The sequence below is a fragment of the Anarhichas minor genome, unplaced genomic scaffold, assembly GCF_050575085.1.
Source record: "Anarhichas minor isolate MPS153535 unplaced genomic scaffold, ASM5057508v1 ptg000020l, whole genome shotgun sequence".
In the NCBI taxonomy this organism is placed as follows: Eukaryota; Metazoa; Chordata; class Actinopteri; order Perciformes; family Anarhichadidae; genus Anarhichas; species Anarhichas minor.
Window position 1 is genome coordinate 3,291,670 of NW_027466466.1, and position 22,742 is coordinate 3,314,411.

At 46.2% G+C, this 22,742-nt stretch overlaps 1 protein-coding gene across 2 annotated transcripts; it reads left to right on the forward strand.

The window, feature by feature from the left end:
- Positions 1 to 971: 971 nt before the first annotated feature.
- Positions 972 to 21,701, forward strand: LOC142954461 (protein FAM110A). Of its 2 annotated transcripts, none has more exons than XM_076095484.1 (3): positions 972 to 1,044; positions 18,034 to 18,447; positions 18,793 to 21,701. In XM_076095484.1, exon 3 carries the CDS (start codon positions 18,803 to 18,805, stop codon positions 20,198 to 20,200), a length of 1,398 nt encoding a protein of 465 aa, XP_075951599.1. In that variant the 5' UTR covers positions 972 to 1,044; positions 18,034 to 18,447; positions 18,793 to 18,802; the 3' UTR covers positions 20,201 to 21,701. The 2 variants fall into 2 exon arrangements, with proteins under 2 accessions (XP_075951599.1, XP_075951598.1); XM_076095483.1 differs by lacking the exon at positions 972 to 1,044 and adding an exon at positions 9,841 to 10,053.
- The last annotated feature ends 1,041 nt before the right edge of the window (positions 21,702 to 22,742 follow it).

Genomic DNA, 22,742 nt, shown 5'->3' on the forward strand with positions numbered 1-22,742 from the left:
GTCTAACATATCCTTAATTGGAGGGATATATTTAATAGGATTGTGATGTGTATTCAATGGCATTTAGGCATAAATACTTGATTCAATGAGACAGTATTGTGTAAAGTCCATTAAATTAAGGTTTGTTCGTGTTGGGCCTAGCAACGGTACTTTATTGAATTATTTCTTAGACGATTATCATTACATTTTTTTATTTAAAAAACCAAAACTCCTTTTATTTATGTGCTGTAATGACTATTACTATACCAATAAGGGCAGCCTACCTCTAATCCAATTATTTAGTGCTTTGGGAAATTCTGTTGATGAATAATTTAGATTGGGGTCATTCCTACTTTAATTTATTTCTGCTATTGTCTAATAAATGAAGAAAAAACTATATACATTTCCCTGTCATTTTGCTATATGGATTTTCTTTTCTGCTAAATAACTTTATTATTCCATAAAGTGATATTGGAGGGGCTGAGTTGTCTTGGTAAAGCTGCACAGTTCCTACTTGAACTTAAAGAGTCCTGTAACAGTGATACTGAGGGCTGCACCTCTGGGGCGTGAGGGAACGTCTGACAAAAGAAAAGCCTGTTCAACGTCCAACGTTCAAGTAGGTTTAAGTCTCGCGAGAGTACGTGGTTACCAAGGTACCGGGGACGCAGCGTCTTCCAAAAACTGTAAATGGCCCAGGCTGACCAATGAGAAGAAAACCCGACCGTACCAAAGTGGGGTTCATTTTAGGGGGGTGTCTCTTTTTAAATAAACTATAATTCAAAAGGAATAAAGCTTTCCAGAGTCTTTGAAAATCGACGGTTATTCAAACATCGCTCCTCAATAATCTACACGTTATTTTGAAGTTTCATAGGCGTACACAGCCCAGGTATATGTTACCGTGTGGTCGGTCGGAGGTCAGTCATGGTATCAGCCGCGCCAACATTGAAAGTTTCTGTGAAAGTGAACTGTTGATAAAGTCAATACGAGGTCTGCACGTGTCTACAAGTAACCGCTTCGACACACGTTAATAAATACACCGTCCTCCCAAAAGAGCTGTGGACACGGGTGAGTGGGTCTTTTTAATGAAAGTGGTCGTGTGGAATATATAATATGTGGCTTTTGTTGTGACCTTAGCATAATGAACCTTTTTTTATCTAACGCTAAATAAAAAGAACAAAACAGAAAGAAAGCGTTTGAAGTAATTTCGCTGCCTCTCACAGTTGATTGAGTATTTCTCAGAAATACAACGTTTGCAGTCGAGGAGAGCCAAAGGAGTGGTTTTTAACTACAATATTCTTTCAACTCAGTAGCAAAGGGTAGCCTACTAGCTCTGCTTCATTGTTCCAAGATTATCAACATGGCCATTTACATGACTACGTTACTGTTTTCTGTTGGGTGAGCTTAGTGACTCACACCTTCTCTGTGATGTTAATGCCCCATTTAGCCTGCAGAAGGTCTCTAATCTATCTGAGACCACCTCAGTTCCTCCTGCAGAGATGGCTCCACTGGGGAGGGGATGTTGGGAAATCGGGCTGTTATTCCCAGAAGAATGTAAAAAAAAAAAAAAGTATGTGAGGTAACATGATGCCTGTTGCATAAAAAGAGAAAGTCCACTTGAGCACTGGAGGATATGAGTCTAGTCTGGTGTAAAGGTCACACAAGAGGCTTCACACAGTTTGGCCGTTGTATTTACGCTCAGATTTACACTAGTGTTAGGAGAGCAGTAATGATCTCTTCTTGAGGCCTGATGGACCGGCTGCGGTTGAATCAGATGTCCCTCCCTGTGGTAGTCTGGTTGTGTTCTCCTTGAGTCAGTAGGTCCAGTACGTAGTCATTTTAAAAAGTCAGGATTTTTAAGCAGCCGACTACCTCGAGTGAAGTTGTGTTCTGTTCTCTTTGCTGGGAGGTTCAAAGGTCAGCTGCAGACCTGATAATCGGACTGAATTACCATTTGCCAGGTCTGCCTTTTGATGTGACTGAAAGACATTCGGCTGAGCTACTGCGCCATCCTGTCACATTCGATGTAAAATATAACAAGTGAGAAAAGCAGACTGTGTGTTGGCTTAATTAATAACGGGCTCATACTCACAATAGACATGCAAAAGCTGTTCACCTTGGGCAACGGCAACAAACACACCACCTTGTAATTTCCTCTCTTGATCATTCCCAGGCCAGGACTGTGCAGTCAGTTTGCTTGTCAGCGTGGGGCCTTTTTTTAATTTTTATGGGCCCCTCCAGAGCGAGCGTTCATCTTGGGAAAAACAAGAAAACCAGTTGGCTGACTCGAGTTGTTCTACTTAATGGAAAAAGCATAATGCTTTTGAAACGTTGAGAGCAGTGCGTGACAGAGTGCATGTAGCCGTGGTGCAGAGCGGCCTACTGTTATTCACATCTGCCTTTTGAAGAATCCACAGAGACTTTGTTTCCTTCATTTAGACAAGGGAAATCATCAAATGAGTATCGGTTGGTGATGTCTGGAAAGAAGCTTATGGTGGGCTTTAACTGAAGACAGAGGCCCACCACAACCCACTAGTGTCCTGTCCAGGGGGGGGGGGGGTGCTTTAACATCAGTGGTATGAAAGCAGGAGATGGGCTTCTGCTTATGTAATGCACTTGGAAGATGTTGGCCTATTAAACTCCACTAGTAACACAGCCTTTTGTCTAATTCAGGAGCTTAGATCAGCAGCTTTGCAATGCTGGTGGGCAAAATTCGTTTTAAACTCATGCTTCAGTACTTCTGAATAACTCTACAGTGAAACTGGAATTTTAATGGAATGAATACAAAAAATATCATCCTTTTTATTTAGAATTACTTGAAACAGATTTGGTTGATTGTTTGTTTTAGATAAATTCATCAGAGATTTACCTTATTATAGGACGTGTGCGTGTCGATTTTCAAGTTATTCTCCATTACGTCACCATATTTGACATTTGGTTCATGAGCTTTTCTGGCTCTTCCGTCTGTCTGCCCACCCTGTTGTTACCTACTCAGTATTTTGGTCCTAGCGGTGTGACTGTAGCTGTCAAGGACTAAGGGGTATCAGATATCAGCGGCTGTGATATCACAGTTTGTGCTTAACATAGCTGCCACCCAGACAGAAACAGGAACAGGAACATTTCCTTTTGACTGTTGCATCAGCCTGCCGTGATGGCCTGCAAATAACAGACAAACTAACCACTGTCGCTAACGCCGGTGGTGATATTCTCTGTTTTCTCTCGGCTCATCCAGAAGGCTCGATACGACACCAAGCCTGCGATTAGCTGGAAAATATCATATTTTTCCTCCCAAACCTACATACCATCCATCACAATGAAAAGCCAGCAAATGATAGTGTGGCCCAGGCTCCATTATGCTCCACTTGCTGTGGCCTATAACATTGTAGCCAACATCATTGTTGCACACCAAGATAGGAAAATGTGGTTTGTTTTTCTTTGCAGAGTGCAGACCGGCCGTTCTTAGATTTTTACACGCATATGCATGAAGAGAACACAATGAGCGCTATTTTGGTTTTTTTTCCAGGATGGACACGAGGCGAGTTTGGTTGAAGAGTTGTGTCAGCAGGTGCCACAGTCATCCCCCGTTTCAGAATGAACCGTTTGAGTGACTCTGAAGCTGCGTGGTTTCAGTTCTCACTCTTACTGTCTGGCTGCTGTCAAAGTGTTGCGTTGTTTTGCTGAGTGTGCCAACAGACAACACGTTGTGTCTCTGGTGTCCTGTCCGTCTCTCTGTCTCCGTCTGTCCTGTGGTGCTACCCGTGTTTGTCCGTTAATGCTCCACTGACGTAGCTTCGTGTGCACGTTAACTTCTGCACTGCCATGAGATGATCAGGTCATCTTTCGTTCCCATCATTTTTAGCACCAGGCCAAGTAATCTGCTCCACATAACCAGAGGATACAACATTAACTACACTCACACACACACACACACACACACACACACACACACACACAGCGCCACAGATACAATCTGACATTATGCAAAGCTGTTCAAAGCACTTATTGAAAGAGATTCTTTGTGTTTATGCATATAGGTACCGCATGTGTCCACTCACATATCATGCACTAAATAACAATCCCATTTGTATGCATAAGTACACTGATGAACAGTGGTGAAAGCAGTACTCAGATCTAAAAGTAGCAGTGCCGCACTATGAAAACACTACATTTCAGGTAAAAGTCTTTCATAATGTTATTCAGGCAGAAGTACATAAGTATTAGTTAGCAAAATGTACCTAAAGTAATATAAAATAACAACTCTTTATTTTTCTCATACTGTCTGTCTGACGGTCTGCCAGTACCTCCGATGTGCACAAAGGCCCAATCATTGCTTGTTTGTGTGTAACTTGACTAAAGTGTTTCCGCTTGATGATGACATCTCACTTTTAAAGGGTGCACGTTGCCCTCTTGCTATAGCTTCACAGTCAGGTTAAGCTCTGTCTGGCCTAAATATCCTAGACAGTAGTTGTCATGTGGCTGGAGTTCCCTTCTGTCATTGGCCCCTGGGTGCTCCCAGTTTGGGCCAGTCTCGCCCTGAGGAATGAGGTCAGTGTGACTGCTTGTCCTGGCAGTCTGTGACTGTGGAACTGACAGCGCATCGCTCAGTGAGAGGTAACGTGGAGAGGAAGACCACGCGTGTCGTAAGTGTCCCGCAGAAGCCCTTCGACGTTTTCTTTTCAATGCAGTTGTCGGCTCAACAGCTCTCCACACAGAGAAAATGTTTTAGAGGCTGACTTTGAAGTACACCAGTGTTACACTGATCTGCTTACTTTGTTGTCTGTGTTTTGCAAGTGTAGGAGCACACGTGGTGTTTCTGTTTGCTGCCATTTTCTATGCCAGCAGCCCACACACAGATTGAGTCATTAATCATGACTGGGTCTGAGGCAGTTCAGGCTGAATCAGCGATGATGACTGCATACGTACAATATCAGGTCTGATGACTTTTTGTGTGTCTGTGATGCGTCACACAGTGTGTGCTCATCGGTTTGTCTTCGTGACTCCCTACACACACCCAGAACGTGTGAGTTTGAAAGTGTGTGTGTGGGTGTGTTTGCTTGTGTATTTTCGGAGGCATCTCCCTCGTCCACCCCTCCCCACCCTTGTATGAGACAAACGACAGCAGTCTGGATGCCAACCTTTCTTTCATCATGCCCTCCCCCCTTTTCTTCTGGTGTCATTCCCAGAAGTCTGTGCTTCCTCAGTGCACGTACAGAGACTCTGCCCTTTGCCTGTCGTCAGCCCCTCTGGCTGTTTGGAGGTTGCCATTTAGCAACATGCTACTTGTTAACCATTATTCACCCTGCCCCCTCCACACTGGGCCCAATGACCTACTAACCAGAGGGCTCAAACAAACGGCTCTTAACGTGCCTCTGTTGTTAGAGACGCCTGTTGTTGTGTCCCATCAGGATCACCTTTACGAGACTGTCTTTATGTAGCTGCAAGCTGTCTGCAGAGTTGCACGTGAGGGTGTTACAGTCCACATGAATAGACAGGAAAGGGTCAAGATGTGGTTTCTACATTTCAGCGTTACAACAGGTTTCTTTTTGTTGAAATAACCGAAACTTCACAGAGCTAACGCACGCTAATGAAAGAAACTGTTGGTTTATTTTGTTAATACTGCGTACCTTCAACAGACTAACAGAGTGGTAGAATATCTTCTGTTGGAAGTTTCAATGGACCACGTTTTAAATTTGACACGAGATTCAGTTTACCTGTCTTTAGCCTGGGCAAACAATGTCGGTTGTGTTCGTCTTCAGTGGCGTTTGAGGTAGCTTTCTAAAGTTCGAAAAAATAACCTTGATGATGTCAGTGGGGCTATCTCCGCATGGACTTGAGTAATTCAATACCCGGTACTGGTAAGTTGTTGTATCAGGCAGCTCTATGTTGGACTGCCAGGACCATCCACTCCTGAAGGACTTTCAGCTTTTGCCCTCATGACGTCTCTTCAGGGGACTAAGAGATCCCACGTCTCCTTCATCCCAAGTGCCATTAATAATAATAATATGTTTAACAGCATATAGCTCTCTGGCTGGATTCGTTGCACTTCCCTTGAACATTTGCACTCTTGTACATGTGTAGTTTAGATGAATTTCCATTTCCCTGCTCTAGCTCTGTGATTTATTGTGTCGATGATGTTGTCTCTTTTGTTGCATCCATGACCTCTGCCTTCAAAACAGATTTCCCCTAGTGGCAGAATAAATATAACCTTGCACCTTGAACCTCTCATGTCTCTAGTGAGTCCCACAACTGGAAGTTTAACCCTACCTCACTGTAGGACCCCTCTAATGCAGAGTCGACGTGGGCGCTAAGAATAAAATCTTAATGGTAACCTCTCAGGGTTAATGTAGATGTGCTCGCAGTGGCCGAGTGCAAGCAGAGATATTAAAGGAAGTGGAAAGTGTACGTTGAAATCTCTACCAGCTGACAGATTTCTGTTGTCTCGTTGTATAGCGCATCACCTGACTCTAATCCAGTTTTGCTCTGCATTTGTGAAGACATGGTATCCTTCACTGTGCCAGGAGGTAGTTCAGGGTCAGATGTCCCTCCAATGAAGAGGTTATCTAGTTCATGGAGAGACGCATCTTATTTACATAGAACACAGAGTTTTCTCTGCTGCCGGGCTGTCTGCTGTGTTTATCTGCTACATTCGATTTAAAGACAGGGTCAAGGGCTTTGAAACGAGTCACATGTCGCCCGAAAGAACTCTCAATGTTTAAACAAGCCCGTAATATTTGCTTGTGTCTGTTTGCAGCACGTATGAGCATGGGAGAGTCAACACCCGTTGCATGTCGGTGTCAACCAGGCCCGATAAGAAGTCCCTCTTGAAATTTGAATTTCAACTGCCATCTATTATCAGTCGTGAACTGATTCCATTTACGTGGGCAAATTCAACAAATGAATTGCAAATGTGAGCAGATGCTTCCGCTGCCCCGTCACCATTACAAAGTCTTAAGATAGTTTTTTTTCTCTCAGGGGATTGATTCCAGTTTGATATCTTCACCCACTGAGGATGCAGGGCGACAGAGACCGGGCCTGCTCGGGCTAGCCAGTGTGTGAAGGGAGCAGTAACGTGAGATGCAGCCCTGCAGTGTCCCTGCATTCGTGGAATGTGTGTGTGTGTGTGCGTGTGTGTGTGTGTGTGTGTGTGTGTGTGAGTGTGAGACGGAGCATATGATTTTGGTATGAGAGAAAGGAGCGAGAGCTGCAGTAACTTTACACCCCTCGCCATCTCCAGCTGTCACTATAAAAAGACATTTCCAGCTGATGAATCAAAGTTGCGGAATTAGAGCTCACGTTGTGTGTTTAATAAACATCCAGCGGGCCTCGATATAGGTCTCGTTGTTACGTGGGTAAGTGAGCGTGTGTGTGTGCATCGTGGATCACAGAGGGTTTAGCCAAATCAGACGGCACCACGCACTCGCACTAATACTCTTAATCCGCCGGCCTCCTCCGTGTCTGCGAGCCAAGGTGTGTGTTCTCATGGAGGTGCTTTACCACTAACAGAGGGCCGGCTGGCATGCTCTCAGGGTATTATGTCCAAAATATTTCCATCTGACACAGAGATCGTTTTGCTTTCAATGGATGTGAGAGGGACTGACAAGAGAGGGGTAAGAAGAAGGTTGAAGAGAGGAATGAGGTAGAAGAAGTATGAAGACAGAATGGAGGTGAAGCAAAAAACAGAGGGAGGAGAAAATGGATCGACCTAGGTAGAGAACAGTAGATGTTTTGCCGAAGAGCAGAAAAGATATATGAGATGATGAATGTGTGATTATTTGCCCCGATCCTCGGGAGGAGGCGGGAAAAGGAAGGGAGGAGAGAGTGCGACTGATGGCGTTAACAGAAAGGTGGAGAAGGTGTTGGAATTTGTTGACCCAGCTGAAATGTTTATTGTCCACTCGACTCCCGCTGTGTGCTTTTTGACTTCAGAGCCACCGATTGCTGTTTCCTTCTACAGCGAGGGAGTCCGCTGCTGCCTCCGGAGAACCTCTGACCACTGCATGTGTGTGTGTGTTTGACTTTAGACTGTGGCTGCGAGTGCCTGGACCTGTGTGTCGGTTTGTATACATGTATTTCAGTGTGTGTGTGTGTGTGCGTGGGTCTGGTGCACCCCGCCCTGCTGAGTCCTTTAAATAAGCACTGCTGAGTGTCTGTTTGGACTGTGAGGAGCGAGGACAGATCAGCCACGGTGTGCAGGAAGTGAAATCAACTACTCGTGGGAATAGATGCAGGTGCATTTACTGATTTATTGTTTGGTATTAATTGGACGCCGGCCCTTTTTATATGCAAACACACAGGAATACTCTGGAGGTATTCCAGGAGTTAAAGCTGCTGAACCACTGTTTTGGAGGCCCTAATGACAGGATATCCTTGGCCCCGCCTCCTTCATAATCATAATCTTTTTCTTCCATTCACCACACCGTTTGTTATCCTACTTCCCTTCCCCTGACTTTCTCACTTACTAGAATACATTGTTTAGTATCTCAAGAGAATCTATTGGACAGGAACGGCTAATGTTGTCTGGAATAACTTGGAGGAAGTCAGTGTTTTGTTTGGATGCTGGGATGTCGTAGTAAGGTAAATTTACCCAAACTCAGTCAATTAATGGTGCTTATCTGCTTTCTTCTGCTGGCCGACATATTTTCTAAAGGAAATATGTCTTATCCATAGGAAGTAATATCAAACTAATTTCATTTTAACTGGTTATGAAACAGTCTCAATGTAATACTGATGTCTCTATATGACCGACATGAGTGGCTGTTTCTATATAGTTGGACTCCGCTACAGTAAAATGAGAGCTTATCCTAAAAGGACTCTGGTGGCTCTGAAACACTCCGCTTTTGTCCAAAGGGGCAGCAAAAATCAACACAAGATGAAAGTTCCTCGTAGTAGCTTTAAACTGTAGGAAGAGGTTGTTTTTAACCCTCTGAACCCCAAAACCCGTCGGCGGGATACAAAAGCACGTTGTTTTTTTTTGACAATCGGCAAAAACTACACCGTTTATCGTATCCAGAAGCGGTAAAGACCGTCATTATCGTCACATTTTCCTCTTTCCGACGGCCCTTGAATACATCATGTTTGACGAAGGGTTCTGTCAGAAAACGCAACCGAAGCTAAGCTTAAAATTGTGATAGTTCATCAAAAATGTCTTCTTTAAAATCTCGCCAGGAAAAAAAACGACCCGAAACTGCTTGGGGTTCAGAGGGTTAAATGATGTGCCCCTTTTAAAACCCACACGTCATAACGTCAATGGGATGGCAATTTGACATTTCCTCATGTCTGAGTAAACCCCACCACTAAGTGACATTTCTGTACAATATATGGCTGCAACCTTTCTAGGTCAGTCAACCTATTGATTAACAGACAAATCACTGCAGCTCTAGTAATAAGTCCAGTCATGTACATAGAAAGTAGCATCCAAATATGGACTCACTCCAGACTGGTCTACATCTGCTGCCCGGTTTTTACCAGGAAAAGTCTCCTTGTGATCAGGAAGGATGCATTTTAGATTTTGTTTAGCAGCAGCTGCAGAAACGGCAGCAGGTTGTTTGGAGTAAGCAGGAAAAAGGCCGTCGTTCTCCCGAGAAGCAATCGTGGCTGTAAAGTCACCCATCTCTGATTTGTGTCTTCTGTGCATCGATTGTTTTCTCCATGGTGATCGCTGGTGTCTTCCTGTACCACAGCCGTCGGCATTGGCTTCCTGCATCGCGGGTGCCTCTGCCATATTAGGGGGTGGAAACGGCACTTCGAAAGAGTGACAGGGTAATGAGAAGGTAGATCATGTGACTACGAGGAAAAAGCTCTTGCTTCCTGCTCTCCCGACTCTCTTCCTGCTGCTCTACAGAGGGGGCGGGGTCTTCCTCGGCAGTAGGAGGAGGGAAGCGTATGAGCCCGAGGAGCAGAGAGACGCTCAGGTCAGTGTTGGTTTGGCTCGCGATCACACAGGAACACACACCACGCGCTCTCATCAGACCCAGAGCCCTCACCCGCTTTCTGTCAGTGTCACCCGCGGCTCTTTGAAGAGTCCGTTTTTTGGTCTTCCTGGGTTTAGGATCTCCCGCTGGGACTCGTATACATCATGTAAGTAAACTTTACCTCCTGTCCTGTTTGAGCAGATCAGAGTGCCTGCAGTGTGTTGACATGGGGTTGTGTCCTTGTGCTTAAAAAAGGGGGCTCGTTGCTGTGGCAGGTATCGACAGCAAACGTTACACTTGAGAGTGCTGGTTTGACTTCAAGATTTTTATGTCACTACATCTTTAATGAGTTTGTTGCACGTTTATGTGAATGCATTCAGTCAATAGTATCTTAGACATAGGATGTCAGCAATAGCAAGAGGACCTGCACATGTCTTTGTTGTGGTAATTTGGAAAACCATACAGAGCAATAGAAATGCTCTATTCTGATACAGGCAGCTACTGTGTCTTTTTGTGTCCCAGGCTGTGCTTCCTTGTACTGGAGATGGAATGCCAAAATCTAAAAATACTGGTCTTGATTCTAACATTTGGCAGCTCAGCTGTAACGGCGTGAGAAACGGCTGAGTGGATGTGTCGTACCTCCAACAAGTTTCACGTGGATGCTTTTATTTCAGCGTTTCAAATAGGACTGGGCGATATATCAATATTGTATCCATATCGTGATACAACTAGACTTTTTGGGATATCGTTAAATCATAACAAGGCATGAGTGTTGTCTTTCCCTGGTTTTAAAGGCTGCGTTACAGAACAGTGATGTGATTTACTGAACTTACCAGACTGCTCTCGCTGTTCTATTATTAGACTCTACCCACTCAGTCATTATATCCACATTACTCATGGTTGCTGCTTTTTTGTGAAAGCACAAGATTTGTTTAAAAAAAAAAATGCTGTGATGTTTTCTCCACATCGTGTTATCTTGGCAGCAGTGCTTCGGTTTGTCCGCACACTGAGCTGATGTGTGTGTGTGTGTGTGTGTGTGTGTGTGTGTGTGTGTGTGTGTGTGTGTGTGTGTGTGTGTGTGTGTGTGTGTGTGTGTGTGTGTGTGTGTGTGTGTGTGTGTGTGTGTGTGTGTGTGTGTGTGTGTGTGTGTGTGTGTGTGTGTGTGTGTGTGTGTGTGTGTGTGTGTGTGTGTGTGTGTGAGGGCATACTACAACAGGCTGTTGTCTAAAACAGACAGAAACTCACTGTACCATGACCGCTCTTTAGACTTTCCGCACCTCTCTCTCTGTCAGTGGAGAGGTAATCGGGGATTATAAAGGGTTAACAGTCGGTGAAAGAGTACAGTTTGTCCAGTGTGTTTGTGCATGTGTGTGCAACCAACGGTGTATGTGTGCACGTGAGTGAAACACTCCCTGTATTCAAGCCAACAGTGAGGCCTAGCCATTGAGGCGACTCCACGGTGACCACTGTTCCTCCCACACCAGTGTGTGTGTGTGGTGGCTCTGTAGCTGACTGTGGACATCAGTATGTGATTGCGTCCAGGCCTGCGCGTCTCTGGAATGCGTTCATCACCATGTTGAAGGAGGGGATTTTTACTTTTTTGTTTGCCTTCTATCTCCACCATTGCAGTGTGTGTGTGTGTGTGTGTACACGTGACTGTACAGGTATGCAGTAGTTCTGTATCTTTTTGTATGCAGCTGGCATGTAATTTCATTAGTGTGCAGTTATGTCTGTATGTGCGTGTTACCAGCCTCAAGCCAGTGATCCAAACACACACACACACACTTGAAATTACACATTTCCCAAAAGAGGATCAGTTTGAGCGGTATCATTGCAGTTTCCATAATCAGCAGAATTTTTGTTCTTCGCTGGATCAGAGTTGTTTCGCTCTACAGAGGCTCAGCAATGCCAGAATCCCTACGGGTATAGTAAATCTCAAGAGTCGTAATCCTGCATGCGCGTTACCCAGTACCGGGAGAAAGATAACCACCCAACATCTTATCATTAGATATATCTGAAGTGACCTAAGGAGACCTTGTGTACCTCAAACAAGACTTAAAGTTGTCTGCCGGCCTTCAAAAATGTACCAGAGTTCTGTCACAGAGTTGCTATCTTCAAAATGTTGGTTTAATTCTGAAGAGACAACTGAATACCGAATAACTTAATCAACTGTGTTGTGCCAACTTTTTTTTTTTGTTGTAATATATTGTGTTGTTTTTGTTCATGTTGCAACACATAACAAGTTATTGTTTCTTTTTAATGTGGGCAAATGGCAGATTTTATAATATGTTTGCATTAGCTGCCGAGTTAAGTTTTCCCGTGGGAAGACTTCGCCACCTGCTCTCCACTGATTACCTACTCAGTCAAAACTCTCTTCCTGAGACACACACACACACACACACACACAGACAAGGATGTTGACAATCGTGGATGCACAGCTACAAATATACACACACAAGACAGGATTTCATTGGAATCCTCCTCACCCCACCCCTGGGTGTAATTGTGCAGGGATGTGTGTGTTTCCTGAGGCCACAGGCGCAGGCAGAGGTGGATATGGGGCGGGGGAGGGCCATACAAAGATGAACCCAGATGCTATAAGAACTGTCTGCTTATGGTCCAGTGGTTGTCTAGACCCTGATGCGTATGAGGGTTGCATAACCCCCTGTAGTCCACCTCAGTCATGCATGTCTCTACCCAGCCAAGTGCTGTTTTGAGGAGGAAGTGAGCTGCTGACCACACGGTTCAGTGTGGTGAGTTGAGGGCAGTACGGGCTGCATCCCGTGAGGACCGGTGCTCGCCTCTCTGTCTTCATTAGCTGTCTTTGGAGCTCCCTAAATGAGCCTGGACGGGGCGTGACTGATAACCTTTTGAACTCTTCTTTTTAAGCTTTTTAGTGACTTCCAAACTGAAGCTTTTTGAGTACTCAGGTTTTGGCCTATTTTCCTTTAGGTATTATTAAACCAGAAGATACAAGATGCTTAACTGAGCTCATTAAGCCTGGGGTGTGATTGGTGTTCATCAGATCATGGAAATGTTAAGGGGTGCTCCTCCTTTCAGAACTTCCTCTCTTGTTTCCTATCCTGTCTCTTTAATGCACAGCCCCTGAATCCAGCAATATCACAAAGAAAACACATATTTCTCTGACATTGCACGATTATGTTGTACTCACAGGACACTTACCTTGACTTGATGACAATGTTCTCTGTCAAGGTAAGGTGGTGATGTCAGAGGGTCCACAGCTGTAAATAACTTTAAATATCCCAAAAACTACATTCATGGTACCGACTTTGGCGATCTCCTAAATTTTACTCTTGCGCAGTCATTGGGTCCAACTTTGTTTTTGTTTATAACCTCAGCTGAACTTTGTGTTTAGTGCTAATTAACAAATGTTAGCATTCGGATATTAGCATTTAGCTGCAAGCATGACTGTAGAGTTGTTAGAACTATTTGAAAGCAGCCAAACTGTCCTTGAGCAAACCCTGACTCCCTGCTACAGATATGCTCTTCTGTAACTGGCACTAACGTGTGACCTCTCTCTCTGTATTTACTGTATGTATCTGCATTTATTAGTTCTAAATAAATGTCCTTTTGTTAGTATATGGACATGATACACTCTGGGAAAAGCTAGTCAGGGGACCTTGAGTTGTCGTCTTGTAAAATGACTATTTCCTATCTTTTCTGTTGTTTGCTGTCACTTTTACTGTTACAAAGACCCATGTGTGTAGTCACAGTTGGTATCATGGAGCTCCACCCTTTTAAAAAGAGGTTGATTGAGCAGGTAAAAGCAATAATACCCTATTTGGTGTTGAGAGGTTTTAGTGAAGTCTGTACTTGTTTTCTTGTTTTTTAGTAGCGCTTTGTTGTTGTTGTTAAGCAGCGGTTAGATCGGACAGTCGGTATACCAGCATCCATCAGTGTGTGATTCATCTGCAGCAGTTGCCCGTGCATTGTGTGGCAAAGAGGCAAAACGCCCAGAAATAGACGGGCTAAGGTCATCCTAAAACGGGGTCAACCTGCTGGTCGCTCACAGTCAGAAGCAAACACTCCAGCTGAATACGTTTGTTTGTCTTTCTGTCTTCCCTGTCGTGAAATGCGTCACTGCTTCCTGCTCGTCCCTCCAGCGGCCGATGAACCTGAGAAATCACTGCTGACTAACCCACCACAGCTCCCCCCCTCCTCTCTCTCTCTCCCCCCCTCCTCTCTCTCTCTCTCTCTCTGCTTGGGGTGAAGGTGACTCTTTCAAAGAACATTTAGGATACAGAGATTTTTCTCACAGATTGAATAATTTAAACATTATTTTCCAGTATAGAAAGATGTTGAATCCCCTCCAGCTTGGGGAAAGTTGTTTACTGTAGCTCAACCAGACCTCTGAGACAGAAGTCGTTTTAAATCACCTTTTATCCGGTTATTTACACCTTCATCATTCACTTAGTTCACGTGATTACAGATGTGTTCCTCAGTGTCAGGAGGGGGTTTCTGGTGACATCTCTTTAGGTTGGCTCTCTGTTGTTTTCTATACAATCTGAGGTCAATGTCCGCCGCTAGGACCAGGGCCACTGCGATACGACCAAGCCAGCTGGTGTCACAGACCACACGCATGCCCCTCAATGTTTGGACCCTCGGTGTGCTGCTGCATCTTGTTTGTTTATTTGTCATGATTTAGGACATTTTCTAGGAAGCAAATTTATAAAAAAAAATAACCATCAGATCTGGCCTCTTTCTTCTCGTGTCTTCCTACTAAAACCCATTTCCTTTGCTGTTCGTTCAGTCACTCGGTAACTTGGTGCGAGGAAATTATTGGCGAGGCAAATTGCTCCCAGTCATGGGCTCTCCCTGTAATCAGTCTTAAGCAGGCCGGTTGCTCGATGACCAGAGTCAGCTGTGGTGGAAAACGTAGTCATCCCATCCTTTCAGCTGGAGCTTCCTCTGCCACCCTTTGTGGCATCTCTGGTCCCAGAGATCCAGAGACAATACCGAGCACACTTTTATCTCTCTGTTCTTGTTCTGCTCTTTCTACGGTATTACTCACACGCTATGAAACACAATCTCTCTCTCCCACACACACACACACACACACACACACACACACACAGCAGACATCATTAGAAAAAACATACCGTTACCCGCTAATATTTTGCGGTTGGAAAGCCAAATGTAAAAGGCAGTCAAATTCAAAACCACGCAGTGGTTAGCATGTGACAGAACAGAAAGGTCACTCCTCGGCCTCTCGCTGTGCTCGTCGCTTTTTTGGAGACATCGGCTGTTTGTGAAACTGTGGAACAGAACATGAATGGAAAGTTAGAAAAAGGAGACGGACGGGCTCAGAGACGTGTTGTGTTTCCCATGGAAGTCATTCTTAACTCTCTCACACACACACACACACACACACACACACACACACACACACACACACTCATCTCTTGACTCATTTTGTTGCTTGATCAATTCACACCTTTTAGCTGTCTGGCCCTGTAGAAAGTGAGGTACCCAACAACTGTAGCTGCTGTTTTTATTCCAGGCTGACATTATTTGCATGCCTTCTCAATGCCGATAAAGAAAGTTAAATGTGTTGTTGCATTAACATACTCCCAAATCTGATCTCATTGCAGGCTGAATGAATGTAGCAGCTTTTATTTGACCTGTTTCAGTCCTTTGCTGCAGATGTTTGGAACCTTGTATCAACAATGATTGTTGAGAGTTGTTCACACTCTTTCTCTCTCCATCTCAAACAGTGTCCACTTAACTGTTGTAACAAACAGAGTGAATAATGAGTGGATCATGGGATTAAAGTGATCAGCTGAATGGGTTTACGTGGGTGTGACGGGGGTCTGTGTGTGTGTGTGTGTGTGTGTGTGTGTGTGTGTGTGTGTGTGTGTGTGTGTGTGTGTGTGTGTGCATGCACACAGCTCTGCATGGTTGTTAAAACCTTGTGTTTTTATAAAGGTTGAGCTGGAGAGATATCCCATGATACATGAATTGTCCACTGTAGTCATGTTTAAATATCGGACTCGGGAATGGAGACTTTAAATTACATTGTCATGTTGTGGAAAAGGCAGATAGGAGGCCAAGTTAGTGTGTGTGTGTACATCTTAGACAATTACACAGTGAAGAGGGACCTCTGTCAGAGTATTTGTTTCAAGGAAAATGTTTTTTTTTTGTGGACAAGAAAAGGCTCTAAATCTGAACTAAAGGGGTGTTTTTTGTCAGTAGAGGGAGGCCTGTGCAGGAGTAATGACAAGACCACAGCATACTAAACGTCAGACGTTTGTCTCTCTGGTGAAGTCTTTCAATAGGACACGTTTCTATGAGCGGTCACATATACGACTGACAGAGAGAAGTAGAAAATGGTCTTTTTGAGACTACTGCTTTTACATATGTGGAAAAGGTTGTAGGAAACCTTTTGTGTCTCCAGAGAGGAAGCTGTGTGAAGCCTGATAAATTACCTCTAGTGATGTCACTTGAGTCAGCGGCTACATTTTTCAAAAAGAGTCCAACAGTGTGCGAATCAATCGGGTAATCTATTAACTAATTTAAGATCGTGTGTGTGTGTGTGTGTGTCTCTGAGGATCATGGAGGCTGTGATGATGTCATCATCGTCTTCTGCACCTCTCTTGGGTTTCTGTCTTCCTGTAACTGAAACTAACTGAACAATCCCTCCTTTCTTTGCCTAGAAGACGTTACATTTTATTCTCACTCGGATCACTTTCGTCAGTATTTCCATTATAGTATTTTTTTGCTCGATCTTCTGAATGTTCTCCCCAGAGGTTTGCCTAAAGGCTTATGGTCGCTGAATGTTTGTGAATCATTATTTTCTGTGATGCAAATGCATTTGTAATTTAAGCGAGACTATTTTAAACCTCTCTTTGGTTTGTCACACAGTCGAGATGAAAGCGACGTGTGTGACTGTTTGTGCATATCTGTGGGTTTTAAAGCTCCTGCAGTTCCTGCAAGCAAGTGTGTGTGTGTGTGTCCGTCCAAGTCTAAGCTGTCATGATCGCTTTTGCTCTTTCTCTCTGCTGCTGGTCTGCTGTTCAGGGATGAGAGCGAGGGGGGGATGTGGGGGAAACAGGGTCACATGTTGAAGGAGACGAGAAGGAAGACGGCTAAAAAAAAAGACTAATTAAAAATGTGCGAATAGATATGTTGGAGGTGAAGAGGAGGAGGAGGAGGAGGAGGAGAAGGAGGGCCCACGAACTGGGTGTGATGTAACCCTGGAGTGAAACGTTGTAAATGATAAGAAGCTGGGAGGGGGAGGATTGTTTTTCTGGGAAGTTTGAGCTCGGAGAAAAAGAAGAAAGAAATGGCAGTGTTTTGAATCCCTAAAACCCAGAAATACAGGAGAAGTAATTAGGTGCCAACCAACAAAACTTTCACTGCCTGTCTTTGTCTTGTCTCCAAACTAGTGTTGTGTTTGTTAGGCCGCAGCACTACAAGCACCAGGACATGGTTAGAAAACGAATTGGACCACGATGACACTTGGAATAAGTCTATTGTTTACTCTCCGTCTGTCGTTCACACACCGTCCACACTTTGTCTCCTCTTCTGCGCTGATGAAGACAAAGAGCTTAACAAGAGGAACAGTTCTGCGGGCTTTCAGTGTTTTCATAGCACCCCGCTGAGCTCGATGCAAAAACATTGCAGCTGTTTTCGCCCGGTGTCTTCCTCTCTCTCTTTTTTTTCCTCTCCCCCCTTTCTCCCTTTCAAAGAATTTTCATTTGAATGAAAACCCTGCCCCGGTGTTTTGTTGTGCTCTGAAGGGGGGGATGGGTCCAATTGGTCAGAAACCCTTTCGAGGGGGACCAATGCGAGCGCATCTCCCGCCCCCTGTGCCCCGCTGAGGCTCCCGGCTTGACGTGTGATTGGCCGGCTGGGAGGAGCCAGCCTCGGTATTAAAGCCTGTCCCGTCTGCTCCACTTCAGTGTTGAAAAGAGACCCCCGTCTGTCAGCCGGAGAAGTGTTTGTGTGTGTGTGTGTGTGTGTGTGAGAGAGAGAGAGAGAGAGAGAGAGAGAGTGTGTGTGTGTGTGTGTGTGTGTGTGTATATATCAGTGCGTGTGGATGCTTTTGTTAATGAGAGGCAGGCGGAAAACAGACAGCTCTGCTATTGTCTGACTTGGACTTTTATCTCTTTTTAACCCTCTCCAGGACTGTGGGTCTCTCCAGCTGAGCTGCTGGACGGATTTTATTTTGTGTCGTCTCAGAGCTGGACAGGCGGACGTGCTTGACGGACGAGTTGGACAGAGATCGTGAAGGAGATCTCAAAGGCTGTCGCGTCGCCGGCTGATCTACCGGACGCATTTCGGATTAAAGAGAGCTCCCGATCGGCTGTCCTGTGGCTGACCGGTGACCCCGATCTGCAGCCAAAAACCCCTTCTGGGTCACCGCCGAGCTCAATAGAGGTGGTCTGGCCGGGCCTGATGTGGAATCTGACCCCGACTGACCCCGTCCCACAAGTAGCCTTTCACTGAGCGTGGACTAAGTGGGGAAGGAAGGATAAAAGAGCAAGAGGGAGCGACAGGGAAGAAACGGAGAGAAGTGAGAGCAGCAACACAGCGACCGGTAAGGAAGTTAAAGGGGGCTCTGGGTGGGAGGGAGGGAGAGGAGAGTGGGAAGAAAAGAGATGGTACAAAAGAGCTATTTTCTTAAGCTGAGAGAGGACATGTGGGCGCTCTAAAAGGATGCTTGTTGACCATTAAAGGCCCACTCTCACCCAGCTCTCCCTCTGTCAGTCCCTCTGTTTGTCTCTAGTCTAACTTGTATCTCCTTGTGTCCAGTGGTTGTTATGAACCACGTTTTGTAACGCACTAAATACTATTCATATTGGCTTGTCTGTTCTCTCGTACATCATTCAGTTTCAAAAACCTTTTGACTGATGGAGAATATTTTTCTCTCTCTCTCTGTCAGCTCGTCGAGCATGCCGGTGGAGACCCTACGGCCATCAGACGGCCGTCTGGCCGGGGTCCCCTTCACCTCCGCCATGCCCTTCAGGATACTTCACAAGGGCCCAGACTACTTCCGTCGCCAGGTCGAGCCCGGGGCCCGCAAACTGAGCGCCGTGGAGCGCCTGGAAGCCGACAAGGCCAAGTACGTGAAGAGCCAGCAGGTGGCCCTCACCCGCCAGGCCCCCATCAAAGCGCCAATCATCCGCAAGCCCCTGGTTCCCCCGGGGATGATGCTCCAGTGCCAGATAAGCACTCCACCGGCCCGCAAAGTTCCCCGCTGCCCAGCCGACGTGGAGAACGGAGGAGGGAGGGACGGAGCGGGGTGGAGACGAGGACCTGCTCTTAACTTGGATATTCTGAACAATCTTATCAATGATGTATGTGATGGACCAATGCCCTGCTCCCAGTCCTCTTCCTCCACCTCCCCCTCCTCGTCATCTCCCTCATCGGGCGCTAAGAGCATCGGCAGCAGCCTGTCGGCAGAACAAGAGAGGAGCAACCGGCTCCTCAACAACCTCAAACCGCTGAACCACGGCACCATCAACTCCTCCACCTCCTCCTGCACTTCCTCTCCGCTCAACAACAACCTCCGGACCCCCGCAGCAGAACCCACCCGCCGCCCGCCCCCTGTTCCAGCACGAGTACCCCGCATTGGGGTTCCAGCGCCCTATAGCTCCCCGAACTCAGTGACAGTGCGCAGGGTGGACGTTCGGCCTCAGGCTGAGATAAGGAAGCCTCAGAGGGTCATGCTGCAGCCCCAACTCAGGCCCAGACAGACTGCCCAGGGCCAGGTCGCACACCCCCAGGGCCCACCTCCTGCACCCTCTCAGAACCTAACCAAGCCCCAGCTTGTCGTCCCGTCCCAAACCCTGCCCTCCCCTCCGGTCTACCTGCCGCCTAGTCCCATGCTGGGCCGAGCCGGCATGATCCCGCCAGCCTCCCCCGCGTTCACCCGCATATCAAACGCCAGCTCCAAGGGGTCCGCCCGCAAGCACCCAGCCTTGCACCGGTCCAAGTCGGACCTGAGCGACCGCTACTCCCGCGCCACCGCCGACCTGGAGCGCTTCTTCAACTACTGCGGGCTGGACCCAGGGGAGGTGGAGGGCATGGGGGGAGTGGAGCGTTTCACGAGAGCCAACTCGGACATCGTGTCGGTCTCCAAGCTCCGCAGCGTCAGCACGCCCAGCTCGGAGTGCGGGGACGAGGCCGGACGGGCAAGGGCGGACGAGGAGGACGACGACGGTCCCGCCCGGGCCAGCGAACGGGTCCCATACGGGATCTCCGTAATAGAGAGGAACGCTCGAGTCATCAAGTGGCTGTACGGCATCCGTCATGCGCGAGACGCCAACAACGCCGTGTCTAACGTATAGACTAACGAGGACTTGAAAGGACTTTTTGTATGTCTGAAGAAGGGAAAGCACATCTTCTGCTGCCTTACGTCACATTTAAGGATAATCCAGTAGTTGTTTCTTTTCATTTTCCTGTGAAGACACTTGTTTTGGAAATTACACATCAGTGATTGTTTTCCGGGCTGCAAGTCAGGACTGCTTCCCTGCAGGACTAAATGGACGATACGTTTCCCCTTTTCCTTCACTTGATCTTGTGTAACAATATTGGTATACAAAAGCAATAATAGACCGGTATAAATGATGATGATGGTGAGGATGAAGGCAGAGGAAATTTGCATTTGTGGTTCCTCATGTTAAGGTACTTTGTGTGTGTGTCTGTGTGTGTGAGCGCATGCGTGTGTGTGTGTGTACCAGGGAGCTCCGCAGCACAAAGCCACTGGAACTTGGCTGCAAACTGCTGGAGGAAGAGAACCACGTTGATACTGTGAAATGTCACATAAAAAAAAAAGCTTCCATAAACACATTTGTATTTTCAAAAAAAAACGTTTGGCTGTAAGACTGTTATTATACACATTTCTGTCAGCATGCGAGTGAGACATTTTGTACACATTCATTTTAGGGTTGCAACGAAGCGCACACTTTGCTCCCACGCGGATAATCACTTCACGGCACAGACGTACATTCAGGTCTATTACAGTAAATACAGGAGCAGCAGCAGTTAGCGCGTGTGTGTGTGTGTGTGTTGCGTGCGTGCGTTGCGTCCGAAACATTATTACTGCACTGGTGCAGCGGGAGAAGAATCTGTTTACGATGTATGTCTCGGCACGCATGAGGGGAGCAAGTCATATGATGAGGGTTGAGCTCAGAAGTGGATGGTTTTAAAGTAAGTGTAGCGTGAACAAGTCATTTTGCCTCCAGTCAGAATGGAGAGAAAAATCAAAGGACGGGTAAAAGGCAGATGGAAAAGAGGAAAGAAGAGAGGAAAAGAAGAAGATATCTATGGCGGTTCTGAAAGTGTCTCAGGAAGATGCACTTGCCATACTAACGAATATATGGACCAATATTTATTTGGAAAGTTTTAACGTAATGTATTTTTTAATATTGGACAACTTTGTGTACAGAATTCAATCTCCGCTCTTAAATGCAATCTGATCACATCTACCGTAATTGCAGTTCATGTAGGATCCCATTTAAACACACATGCAGATACAGGCGCCGGTCACAGTGACAGTGAGTGAGATTATTCCACTTCCTGTTTGTCGCAGCGGGAGCGAGAGAGGAGGTCCGTCTCCCCCTGCGCCGCTTCTCTGCCCCCTGCATCCTTTTTAACGTTTCAGCACATTCAGTGTGAGCCCCGGCCAGGCTGCTCCTCTTCGTACCTGTTCCATCACAGATGAAGAGCGGAGTCCACAGAGGGCCGGAGAGCACACGGTGATGCCCAAAGAGTCTTCAAGTGAGAGATCCAAAATGTTTTACAGTGGTGTATTCTAAACAATTAATAATAAAAACAATGTTAAAGTATGTACTTGTTCGCTGTTTCTTTTCTTATTTTTTCTGGTCTTTCAAGCTGACTAAAACACGGTGACCTGGTTCCACCATACGGCTGCAAACAGCTGCTCATCTTGATTTCTTCAGTGTTTTGAGGGTTTATGAAGCGCTGCTGCCGCCAAATGCTTGCTGTATAATGTGAAAGATCTGGTGTGCGGGTCCAGTTCAGCAGAAGCAGGTGTTTGGCCCCTCATTTCAGCATCAATAATGGACACAGCACTTCCACTGATGTCCTCTGGACGGCTTTTTGTTTACTATGAATCGTGTTCTTGTCAGAGAAGACAGGAAGCGGCCCCTCCATTATTTAGATGGAAGAAAAAAAAAATGTCGACATACTTGCGAACAGCTCTGCTCTTAGTCTTTGTAGCCTCTCATTAAGTCGCTCCCATGACTAGTCTAGAAGCCGGTTGTGATGACCCCCCCCCCCCCCATCACCAAAGTTCTCCCCCAGCACCACACCCTGCTTCAGAGCTCTGCGTCCTTGTTAAAGAGAGCTACTGCTCAATTAAACACACTGTTGGAGGGGAAAATAAATGAGTGAAAGAGGTTGTTAGGCCACACTGAGAGTGTAAGCATTCGTTGCGCTGCGAGTTTAGGTGAAAAAGTAAAGGAACAAGTTTTTACCTCGTACAGGTTTGGAAGGTGACTAAGTAGGTCATGCTGCAGCTTTCTTTGCAGACACAGATGGTGCTTTTCGCTGGCGTATGCTTTACAGCGCTTTCGTCGTGTACCTCCTTAACATTCAGGTACTCCGGGCCCCAGACAAATTGGATCCTACATTTCCCATGATCCCATGATGGTATATGTTGTCAGCCGCTATGAGCCCAGTTTGTAACACAAACTTTTCATCCCAAACGCCTTTCCCCCGTGCGGACTAGCTCATGGGATCAAAAGCCACTTCTGATATTCGGTGGTTTCTGTCTCTCAGACAGCTGGTCCGTGGCCCCGCACCTCCTTCGGGCCGCGACCGCTCCACAGTAGCCTCCTCCCCGCCTGTCAACAATCACAGCGGCCC